Source organism: Piliocolobus tephrosceles, chromosome 4 (assembly GCF_002776525.5).
Source record: "Piliocolobus tephrosceles isolate RC106 chromosome 4, ASM277652v3, whole genome shotgun sequence".
NCBI lineage: Eukaryota > Metazoa > Chordata > Mammalia > Primates > Cercopithecidae > Piliocolobus > Piliocolobus tephrosceles.
Genome location: NC_045437.1, coordinates 162,098,498 through 162,110,982, shown reverse-complemented (window position 1 = coordinate 162,110,982; position 12,485 = coordinate 162,098,498). Strand labels below are relative to the sequence as shown.

The 12,485-nt window shown below is 35.8% G+C and overlaps 1 protein-coding gene across 1 annotated transcript in view; it reads left to right on the top strand.

Annotated features, from left to right (window-relative positions):
- The window catches only part of CCDC192 (coiled-coil domain containing 192), a 243,168-nt gene that overhangs the window by 83,300 nt on the left and 147,383 nt on the right, over positions 1-12,485 (top strand). Inside the window, 2 exon segments of the mRNA XM_023198022.2 lie at positions 10,973-11,104; positions 12,015-12,071. Coding sequence (XP_023053790.1) covers positions 10,973-11,104; positions 12,015-12,071 — 189 coding nt within the window.

The following is a 12,485-nucleotide window of genomic DNA, read 5'->3' as shown; positions in this document are numbered from 1 at the left end:
CTCCTTTTTTATTTCCAATTGTATTTATTTGAGTTTTCTCTCTTTTTTTCTTTAGTCTAGCAAAGGTTTGTCAGATTTGTTTATTTTTTCAAAAAAAATGCTTCGTTTTATCTTTTGTACATTTTTAGTCTTAATTTCATTGAGTTTTGCTCAGATCTTTATTATTTCATTTCTCCTACTAATACTGAGTTTGGCCAGTTCTTGCTTTTCTAGTTTCTTGAGGTACATTATTAGGTTGTTTATTTGAAGTCTTTCTTTTTGTGTGTGTGTTAGATGTTTATTGTTATAACTCTTTTTGCTGTATCCATTAGGTTCTGGTTTGTTGTATTTCCATTTGCATTTTTCTATCCTGAGGAATGTTCCATGTGCTGATGAGAAAAAATATACTGTGCCTCAGTTGGATGTAATGTTTTGTAAATGTCTGTTAGGTCCATTTGCTCTAGAGCACTGTTAACTCCAATTTTTCTTTCTTGATTTTCTACCTGAATGATCTCTTCACTGCCAAAAGGGGTATGTTGCAGTTTCCTCCTATTATCACATTGCAGTCTATTTCTTCCTTTAGATCTATTAATATTTGCTTGTATATTTGGATGCTCTGGTGTTGGGTACAATACATTTCCTATTGTTATTTCCTCTTAATTGACACCTTGATTTTTATATAATGACCTTCTTTGTCACTTTTTACAATTTTGACTTAAAGTCTACTTTAACTGATGTAAGTATAGCCATTCCTGCTCTTTTTTGGTTTCCATTTGCATGGAAGATCTTTTTCCATCCCTTCACTTTCAGTCTATGTGTTTCTTTATAGGTGAAGTGAGTTTCTTGTAGGCAGTATTTGATTGGGTCTTATATAGTTCATTCAACCACTCCGTCCTTTAATTGGAGAATTTAGTCTATTTACATTCAATATTATTATGAATAGATAAAAACTTACTACTACTATTTTGTTAGTTGTTTTCTAGTTGTTTTGTGACTTATCTCATACTTTCTTTCTTGTTATCTTCCTTTGTGGTTAAGTGATTTTCTCTGAGAGTATGTTTTAATTTGTTGATTTTTATTTTTAGTGTATCTATCATAGGTTTTTGCTTTGTGATTACCATGAATCTTACAAAAAACTCTCTATAGTTACAAAAAGTTATTTAAAACTGATGCCAATTTAACTTTGATTGGAAAAAATAAATAAAAGCTCCAAAAAAACTATACATTAACTTTCTTCTTCCTCAACATTTTGAAAGTGTTCTAGTTATTATTTTTTTAGGTGTGTCTTTTATGTTCTCATTAAAGATAGAAGTGGTTTGAATATAATAGTTGTAATATTAGTATAGTTAGTGCCATTTTCTTTCCATTTGAAGAACTCTCTTTAACATTTCTTATAATGACAAATTTCCTTAGCTTTTGTTTGTCTTGGAAAGTCTTTGTAGCTCCCTCATGTCTGAAGGATAACTTTGCTGAGTACAGCATTCTTGCTGGGAATTTTTTTCTTTTGTACTCTGAATATATCACTCCACTCCCTCCTGGCCTGTACTACTTTCAGGACCCCTCTTTGTAATTGACCTTTGTGAGTTTAATTATAATATGTCTTAGGGTATTCTTATTTGGGTTGAATCTAATTGGTGACTTTTGACTTTACTGTACCTGGATATTTATATATTTATACAGGTTTGGAAAGTTTTCTGTTATTATATTTTTGAATAAGCTTTCTACCCTTTTTTCTTTCTCAGTTATCTTTTTAACTCCAATAACTCAAATGTTTGCTCTTTTGATGTTGTGCCATAGATCCTGTTAACTTTGTTTATCCCTTTTCATTCCTTTTTATTTTTTTCCTCTCTAATTTTGTGTTTTCAACTAGTCTTTCTTTGAGCTCACTAATTCTCTCTTCTGTTTGTCCAGTTCTGCTCTCAATTCAATTTTCGTTTCCTTCATTGTATTTTTCAGCTGTAGGATTTCAGTTTTTAAAATTATTTTTGTCTCTTTGTTAAGTGTCTTTGATAAATTTCTGAACTGATTCTCAGTGTTTTATTGAAGTTCACTGAGCTTTCTTAGAACAGCTATTTTGAGTTATTTGTCTGAAAGATCACACATCTTCATCACTTCAGGGTTGCTCTCTGACACTTAACCATTGGATAAGCCATATTTCCCTGAATGTTCTTGATGCTTTTGCAGGTGCAATAAGGTCTCCATGTTGAGGGACTAGGTATTTGTTTTTGTCATCACAGTCTGGCTTTGTCTGTGCCAGTCCTCCTTTAGTGGGCCTTCTAGGGAATCCAAACTGCCTGACTATTGTGTTCCCTGAGCTGTGATCATTGCAGTCATCTTAGCACTAGAGAATGCTCTAAGCCTGGGCCTGCTGAAAGTCTCACAAGGGCTCTGAGGTTGATGTGGCTTTCTGGCCCAGATAGACCTGGGAAAAATCCAAGGAGGACTCTGGAACTGTGTAAAACTACTGGCCAGCACTTGAGTCTAGAAGACTGTTCCAGTGGCCCAGACAAGGATGTCTCCCAGCAGGTCTGTGCACAAATGGGATAGGTCCCTAACTGCAGCAGGAGAGTCTGGATTTCATACTGAGCCCTTTCAGTACCTGCTGTTTGTGTCCCCGAAAATTCATATGTTAAAGTCTTAATCTTCAGTGGGATGGTATTTGGAGTGGGACCTTTAGAAAGTAATCAGGTTTGCATGAGGTCATGAGGGTGGAACACACATGATGAGATTCATACCTTTATAAGAAAAGGAGGAAACTAGAGGTCTCTATCTCTCTTTTCCATTTGAAGATACAATAAGAAGGCAACTATTTATAATCCAGGAAGAGGGCCTTCAACAGAATCCAACTCTGCTGGCATCTTGAAATAAGACATCTAGCCTTGAGAGGTGTGAAAAATAAGTTTCTTAGTTTAGCCACCCAATCTATACTGTCTTTTGTTATAGCAGCTTGAAATGACTAAGACATCTATCTTCAAGTTTGGTGATTGTTTTATCTGCCAGCTTATATCTTCTATTGAACCTTTCTAGTGAATTTTTTCTTTTAGCCATTGTACTTTTCAACTCCACAATTTCTATTTGTCTTCTTCTTCCTTCTTCTTTTTCTTCTTCTTCCTCCTCCTCCTCCTCTTCCTCTTCTTCTTCTTCTTCTTCTTCTTCCTCTTCTTCTTCTTCCTCCTCCTCCTCCTCCTTCTCCTCCTCCTCCTCTCCTCTTCCTCCTCCTTGTCTTTCTTCTTCTTCTCCTTTTCTGCTTCTGCCTCTTTTTTGAGATAGGGACTGGCTCTGTCACCCAGGCTGGAGTGCAACAGCACAATCTCAGCTTACTGCAACCTCTACTGGGCTCAAGCAATCCTCTCATCTCAGCCTCTTGGGTAGCTGAGACTATAGCTGCACACTGCCACATCCAGCTAATTTTTTATTTTTTTTGTATATTTTATAGAGATGATGATATGGTTTGGTTGTGTCCCCACCCAAATCTCATCTTAAATTTTAGTTCCTATAATCCCCATGTGTCTTTGGAGGCCCCCTGTGGTAGATAATTGAATCATGGGGGTGGTTAACCCCAGACTGCTGTTCTCATGATAGTGAGTGAGTTCTCACGAGATCTGATGGTTTTATAAGGGGCTTTTCCTCCTTTTGCTCGGCACTTCTTGCTGCTGCCATATGATGAGGACATATTTGCTTCCCCTTCCACAATAACTGTGTTTCCTGAGGCCTCCCAGTCATGTTGAGCTGTGAGTCAATGAAACCTCTTTCCTTTATAAATTGCCCAGTCTCAGGCATGTCTTTATTAGCAGCATGAGGATGGACTAATACAGATGGAATCTCACTTTTTTGCCCAGGTTTCTCTCAAATTCTTGAGCTCAAGCAATCCACCCAACTTGGCCTCCCAAAGTGCTGGGATTACAGGCATAAGCCACCACTCCCAGCACTACTTAGTTCCTTCTTATAATCTCTGTCTCCTTATGTATATTCCCAACTTGCTCATACATTGTTCTCCTGATTTTCCTTCTTCTTTGCCCATGGTTTCTTTCACCTCTTCGAACATATTTATTTGTCCAGTAAGTCTGGAATTTGCTCTCTAGGCTTCCTAAAGAATGGTTTCTGTCAGTGTCTTCTTTTTCTTATGAATGGGCCGTAATTTACATTGTAAGATTTATAATATTTTGCTGAGAATTTAACATTTTACATATTATAATGTCATAATTCTAGAAATCAGATTCTTCTCCTACCCCAAGGTTTGTTGTTGCTGCCTGTTGAAGACTGCTGTCATCCATTTGTTCAATGATTTTTTCAACTAATGTTGCAAAGACTATATTCCTTATCATGTATGGTCACTGAAATCTCTATTCCAATATTTCTGCAGCCAGTGACCTGACAGGAATTTCCTTGTATTCCAGTGTCTTTCTTCATCAAGCATTTCTCTGGAAGCTGAAAGAGTCCTGCTACACTCCAGAGTTCTGAAATAATTGATTCTGACAGTTCTTGCCAGTTCAGTAGTTATTTTTGTGAAAGGACCAATTCCTAGAACTTCTTATTTTGTCATCTGCTGTGATGTTCAAATCATTTTATTTTAAGTTTTACTTAAATATAATTCCAAAATATATCAGTACCTTTTCTTGACTGCAACAATATGGTGCAATAGATATAGTTTATCTCCCTTTGACTTTTAATATATTGCAATAACTTTATAGTGTTCTTTTATTGGACATTGGAGTAAATATTGAAAGTTGAATTTTCTGAGTAGATTTGCAGAGCTTCAAATTTATAATATGACAATTGATACCTCGCTGTACACAATTTTTCAGATGAATGTTGTTCATTCTCTTTTAATGATCCCCTCCTTCCAAACTTGTTAGGACCACGGGTGGAAGGAACAGAGTCCTGGTCTTCACAAGGTATCATATGTAGCATATTAGCTTCCCAACATCATGTAAACTATATATTTCAACAAAGGTGGCTAATTACAATATATAGAAATTGGTCATTTAAAGAATGGATGCATTTCTACTTTCTTTTTTGTAAGCAAATACATGAAACTAATAGGCTGAGCTTTCTTTTTCTATGCTCTTTCATGAAAGGTAGTCTCTATAAACAAGAAATTTTTATTAATAAATAAACATTTAAAAAGCAATGAAAAGGAAGTTATGCTCAAGTTTCTCAGAGTTTAAAAATTCAACTCTGATATCTTGCAGTTGTTAACTTGAATTTCCTTATTTATGTTGATGTCTTGTTTCCTATCCCATAATTAAATGTGAATTTAGGCAGAATGCCTAAGTGAATCCCAAATTGAGAATTAGACTTTAAAAAGCTTGAAAACCCCTATCAGGACAATGGAGTAAATTTAAGATGGCAGCTAACATCTTGTGATTAAGCAGTAGAGCACAATCTTTTTCACAGAGCTTAAATTTTTTAGAAAAATTCTCAGATGTGTAACTTATTTTAGTCTCATTTCTCCTTTTTCTTTCTGGATTATCAGGTGTGTTTGTTGGCCATTTGCAGTGAGGATGGGGAATATAAATTGTCCTATGCTGATAAACAATTTCACTATTACATAATAGAATCCAATAGTAAATTATTAGTTCTTGCTACAACTTGTCCATGTAAGGAGGAAAAAATAACATCCCTTTATCTTGCTTTTGTGAAGTGATGATACATACAGAATTAAGACTCACAGTTTAAAAGTTAATAAACGGAATAATCTTAGCAAAGATTGTTCCTGACCAATTTGACTGTATCTTATTGTACCTTTTGACAGAATTCCTCATCCATCCTTCTGGGGAATTTGCAACCTAATCTGAACACATATGACTGGATAACTGTCCTACTAAGGTATAACAACGTAGCATAGTAAAATCCTATTATGCAAAAGAACAAAACCGAACCCCTTTCTTTCACAGTATACAAAAACTAACTAAAGATTTAAATGTTCAACTTCAAACTATAAGAATCCTAGAAGAAAGCCTAGGAAATACCATTCTGGACACTGGCCTTGGGAAAGAATTTATGACTAAGCTCTCAAAAACAACTGCAACAACAACAGAAATTGAAAAGTGGGCCCTAATTAAGCTAAAGAGCTTCTTCTGTACCACAAAGGAAGCTATTAACAATGTAAACAGATGACCTACAGAGTAGGAGAATGAATCTTCAAACTATGCATTTGACATAGGTTTAATATATAGAATCTACAAGAAACTCAAACATTTCAATAAGTGAAAAATTAAAAAAATTAAAAAGTGGGCAAAAGACATGAACAGACACTTCTCAAAAGAAGATATGCAGCAGCCAACAAATATATGAAAAAGTGCCCCACATCACTAATCATCAGAGAAACACAAATCAAAACCACAATGCGGTACCATCTCACACAAGTCAGAGTGGCCATTATTAAAAAGACAATAACAAGTGGTGGCGAAGCTGCTGAGAAAAGGGAACACTTGTACACTGTTGGTAGGAATGTAAATTAGTTCAGCCACTAATTTAGAAAGCATTTTGAAGATTTTTTCAAAGAATTAAAATAAAACTATCATTTAACCCACCAATCTCATTACTGGGTATATACTCAGAGGAAAATAAATTGTTCTACCAAAAAGACATATGAACTTCATCGCAGCACTATTCACAATAGAAAGACATCGAATCAACCTAGGTGCCCATCAATAGTCGATTGAATAAAGAAAATGTGCAAATACACCATGGAATACTACACAGCCATAAAAAGAATGAAATCATCATCATGGATGCAGCTGGAGGCCATTACCCTAAGCAAATTAATACAGGAAGAGAAAAACAAACACTGCATGTTCTCACTTATAAGTGGGAGCTCAGCACTGGGTACACATGGACATGAAGATGGGACCAAAAGACACTGGGGACTACAAGAGGTGGGAGGGGAGGAAGAGGACCAAGGGCTGAAAAACTACCTGTTGGGTACTATGCTCACTACCTGGATGATGGAACCATTCATACCCCAAACCTCAGCACCATGCAATACACCCATGTAACAAATATGTACATACACCTTCTGAATCTAAAAAAAAAGTTGAAATTATTTTTAAAATCCTATTAAAGGCACCAAGGTTATAGAGTCAGTGAGTTGCGGAATTAAGACTAAAGCATAGGTATCCTGATTCTAAGTCAACATTTCTTAGAATTAAGCTGAACCTGAGCTAAATATATCTGAGTCAAAGAAATATTCAGTAAGAAACTTATTACAAAAGGAGAGGAAATAAGGGGTTAGTGTCTATATAAAAGAAAGCAAGATGACGGGTTAGAGAGAATTCTAAGATATTAGAAAAAATTCCTTTAAGTATATAAGTTAAGATCCTGAGAAATATTGCTGAAGTCCACATGGTAAGGAAAAAAAATCACAGGCTTCATTGTGACAGGCAGTCTGAGTTAGGATTTGTATATGATATAAAACCAGGAATAGAGGCAGACAAATGAAGGCCTAAATCTAACCTCTTCTTATTAGCTTTGGAATCTTACACAAGTTAATTCACCACTAAAGCATTTAGTTTCTCGATCTTTATGATGATGATAACAAAAAATGTAAAGAAAATTGCTGACAGGGTTTTGAGCAGTGACGTAAGGTAACATTTATATATGTAGCACCCAGCAGAATGCCTAGAATACTATATCTACCAAATATATGTTAGTTTCTGCTGCTTTTCATAAGCTTTTCTTACTTGTGGTCAAGAACATGGAATCTTGATACCAAACAGCATATCCGTAGAATACTTTTGGCAACAGGTAGTAGACAACTCAACTCCTTAAACAATAAAGGAATTTATTGACTCACTAAGTGCAAGTTGCAAGGTAGGGTGTGCTTCAAGATTGGTTAATAAAGCACTTTAATAATGTCATCAAGAACTTAAGTTTTTTCTGTTGTTTACTCTTCCTTTCTGAATATGCCTGGTTTCCTGATGTCTGTAGGATGGCTGTAGTAGCATTCACGTCTGGTCGGTGACAGAGAGTGCTTCTCCAAATCACTCTCCAATTCTGTGCAGTATGAGTAACCCAAATTAGGTCACATCTCCTTATACGATAACTGTTGCTACAGGAAAGCCAGGCTATGATAAGTTTATGCTTTGATTCCTGAACCAATCAACAGCAAAGAGGATAGAATTGTCATGATGACCAGGGCCTATTTTGGAGCTGGGGTCAAATTTGGATGTAGAGGGTCAAACCTGATGATGTCCACTACTAAAAAGTTGAATTCCAGAACTTACTTGCTATATCCTTTGATAAGTCATATAATTTTGTTGAAACTCAACTTCTTTATCTGCAAAATGGGAGCTATAATAGAATGAACCTTCAGGATGTTTTGAAATAAATTGAGATACTAAAATAAATTTGAAAACAAAAGGCTCTGCAGACTGTCTGACATGTAATAAGTACCGAAGAAATGTTAACTACTATTAATATTATTTATTCACCTATATAGTTTTGCATTATGTAATAGCTATGTTTAAAAGATCTGATTTCTGGCTAAAGTATGAGTTTTTTGAGGATGTAAACAACGTTGTTTTCGTTTTTTAATCTACAAATTCTTACGTATAACAAATGTCCAATTTATTTCTTTAACAAATGAGTGAATAAATGATGTCTTTTGAGTGAACGAACAGAGGCTTTCAAACAATAGAAGGTAGATTTAAAAGAAAGACAATAAAATGGTAATGATGGATCACATAACAAACCAGATATGGGAATAAAATGGACCCTACTTAGAGAGATTATATATGAGAAAAAAATAATTCCAGACATAGAGAGGAGATTTCTCTGAACATTAGAGTGATTATAGGAAATAAACAAATCAAACATAGTTTGAGTTCAGGGTATGCAGCTCATAAAGATTATGATGTCTTCAGATATTTTGTTTTTGTTTTACAATTTGATAAATAGGCTGGGAACAGTGGCTTACACCTGTAACCCCAGCACTTTGGGAGGCCGAGGTGGATGGATCACTTGAGCTCAGGAGGTTGAGACCAGCCTGGGAAAAATGGTGAAAACCCATCTCAAAAATACAAAGAATTAGCCAGGCATGGTGGTGTGAGCCTGTAGTCCCACTTACTCAGGAGGTTGAGGTCAGAGGACCCCCTGAGCCCAAGAGGCGAAGGTTGCAGTGAGCAGAGATCGCGCCATTGCATTCCAACTTAGGTGACAAGGTGAGACTCTATCTCACACACACACACACACACACACACACAAAATTGATAAATATTTAGATAAAACCCAGAAAAACACCTACTGTGATCTAGAAGAGGTAGAAGAATAATTATAATAAGAGCTGCTAGATGCTTGATATGTTCCAGGCATTGTTCTAAATGTTTCTGTTGTTTAAACTCATGTAATCCTCAAAACCAACCCATGAGATAAGTAGTATTCTTTTCATCCCCATCGCTATTTACAGATTAAAAAACTCAAGCCCAGGGAGGTTGAGTAACTTGCTGAGATCACACAGATAGCAAACAGCAAAATTGAGATTTTTTTTTTCTTTTAGAGACAGAGTCTCACTCTGTTCCCCAGGCTGGAGGTTGGCTCACCGCAACCTCCGCCTCCTGGGTTCAAGCGATTCTCCTGCCTTGGCCTCCCTAGTAGTTGGGACTACAGGCACCTGCCACCATGCCTGGCTAATTTTTGTACAAAACTGAGGGGTTTTTTTTACCCAAAGGATAAAGACACAAGACTCCTTGGCTTTAACCATCACACTATACTGTGTCTCTAATAAAATAGAAGGATAGGCAGAGAAGCCAGACTGCAATCCCAAACCACCATGGACTCAGGAGTTAAACACGTGTTAGTGATCATGAGGAGCACCGCAGGTCTCCAAGGCCACCAAGAGCCAAAAGGCATGGCCAGCAGTTTGTAACATGTGTGTTCCCTCTAACGCTTATTTTGCACTTTCTCAATCTGCGGCACGTAACACAATGGCTGTGGAGGAAGCAACTGAACAAACATTTGTCCAGTGAATGAGTGTGTGGCTGGATGGTTTGGTGCTGGTATGTATGATGTGCTCACAGTATATATGATACGCCGGTATGTATGATGGGCCAGTATAGAGAACGTGCTTATTTCCTTGGCAGACTGAATTCTTCATGCTTCCACATTTGATAGATTGTCTTTAAAAATTTAATGACAATTAAGTTTTTTCAAGATGAGACAAGTTGCCTTGCAATAACATTCAGAGTAATGCAAAAGAAATGTAGAGATAATCCATGCTTCAGAGAATACCCTGGGAGTTGAGTTGCAGTGAATACAGACTTGTGTGTCCCTCTCCAGGGAGTCTTTCATGATTGTTGCTGAACTGTAGAAAAAAAGCACAATAGCTGTCAGAATGAAAGAAGAAGTTAGTACAGGCACTCTCCAAGGGAATTAGAGACTAAGGACTATCAAACTACCACTTTCCTCAAGAGGAATCTACAAACAGTCAAACAAAGGCAAAGTCATTGCTAGGAATTTTTTGGCTGTGGCTTAGCATAGATCTGCCTTTGATAAGACTTTAACTTGAAATTCCTGCATATACCCCAGTTTCATGCACCCTGCTGCTTCTAGGCGAACATTCAGGGGAGTCAGAACTCCCACTCTTTCTAGATAGCTGTAGCCCCCCAAGAGTTAAGTTTCAAGGACCATATATAAATCACAATACAAGTTTCAGAGTCAGCTGTACAAATAAAGTGCAATCTTGAAACACAGTGGAGATGAGTGTTGAGATCTTTGCACTAGAAATTTCTCTATTTCTAGTACTTCTATATTCTCCATTGTAACTCGGTGATTTCATGTCTTGTTCAGAAAGATCTTACTTATAAACAATAAATAAAATCAATTTTTTCCTTCTTTCTCTATGCTAATTTATCATTTATGAGGAATGCTCCAGAAGCTATTTTCATATTTAATAGATACTGGTGGAAGATAAATTATTTCTAAGTTGAATTTTTAAAAGGAGCTTTTAAAACATCACTGTACTTACATACTCTTATAAAGAAAATATCTTTAGCTTTCAGTCACTGAAGGAACAATGTCAAAACTGCTTGAACAAGTATCCTGGCTGGATGAAAAACTGAAGATTGTGGACCACAAGGAATCCAGTGGGGAACCATATGAAGAAATGCTTCTTGTGAAAAACCAGGTATGTTGTAGAACAGCGTCATCTTTATTTTAATCATTACCTAATTTTATATGGGCTGATAATCCTGGAAAACCATTTCAGTCTGGATTAAAAGTTCATTTTAAGTTCACAATGGTAAATAACAATATTTGTATTTGCTAAAAGTAATTTTATTCCCTGATGAATATTGACATAAAATTTATTTTTCTAGTAGTAGTTTTAAAGTTTGTTTGATATGTATCCTTTTGAATAATATTAGCTGAATATTCTATTTATTTTATAAATGGTATTGACGGCACAAATGTCTCTTAGTTGTCAACATTGGAGTGTTTCTTTCTGTGCAGTAAAACAAGAGGATCATAACATTTGGCATATGTTTCTTAATCAATTACTTTATAAGAAATGATTAATCTCTGAATATCTGAGTGTTAAAATATATATCACTATACAAATTTAGCTCTTGTTAAGTCCAAAGGGATTGCATCTGCTTTTGGAATATATGAATATGCTCTCATGTGGAGGCATATATATATATGATATATATATGATATCATATATATCTGATATATATCATATATATCATATGATATCATATATATATCATATACATCATATGATATCATATATATATCATATACATATGATATAGGGGTGTTTGCATTAACCGTAGCATGTCAAACTAACATTATCTTACTCAGGCATATCCTAGTTCTTAATATATTTGTGTGTTTTTATTTTGGGCTCTTTCATAAAATGGAAGAGAAATAGGAATGCTGGGATGATTTCTCCAATGACGATTTTCAAAACCTGTAGCTGAAATAATGCTGCCATTCACAAGATTTGAAAACTGATACACATTTATGTCTGCAATAGGTTGAGTATGTAAAAGAAAGAGTTACACACTTAGTTTCTAAACTTGCCTCCTTTTCAGTGCATCCAGAAATTGCAAGCTAAAGTAAAAGCTTCCCAGGAGCAACTTACAGTCCAGGTAAGTGTTTGCCTCCTTTTTTCATCCCTTTATTTATGTCATTGTTAGCTTGGAAATGAATAGAAACTGGACAGAAGTTATAAATGAGTTTTGCCTGGTGCAAACCAAATCACAAGGCTAAAAATGAGTAGTTTTACTGCATCTACACAGCTTCTTTTCATACCTAAAATTCTGATTTTTGTGGATGACAAAAATTCCAAACTGAGCTCTTATATATAATCAGATGGCCTAATCAGGTGCTATCATGAGAAGAGAACTGGAAACTCAGGGCAGAAAGATGAAGAAGCCAGCCAAGTTGGGTGAGTAGGTGGAAGTGGAGAGATATGGTAATTATTGACCCATCAGATAAAGGTCTAGAGAAGTGCTTCTTAAACTTTACTGTATGTAAGAATCACCTGACAGCTTCTTAAAACA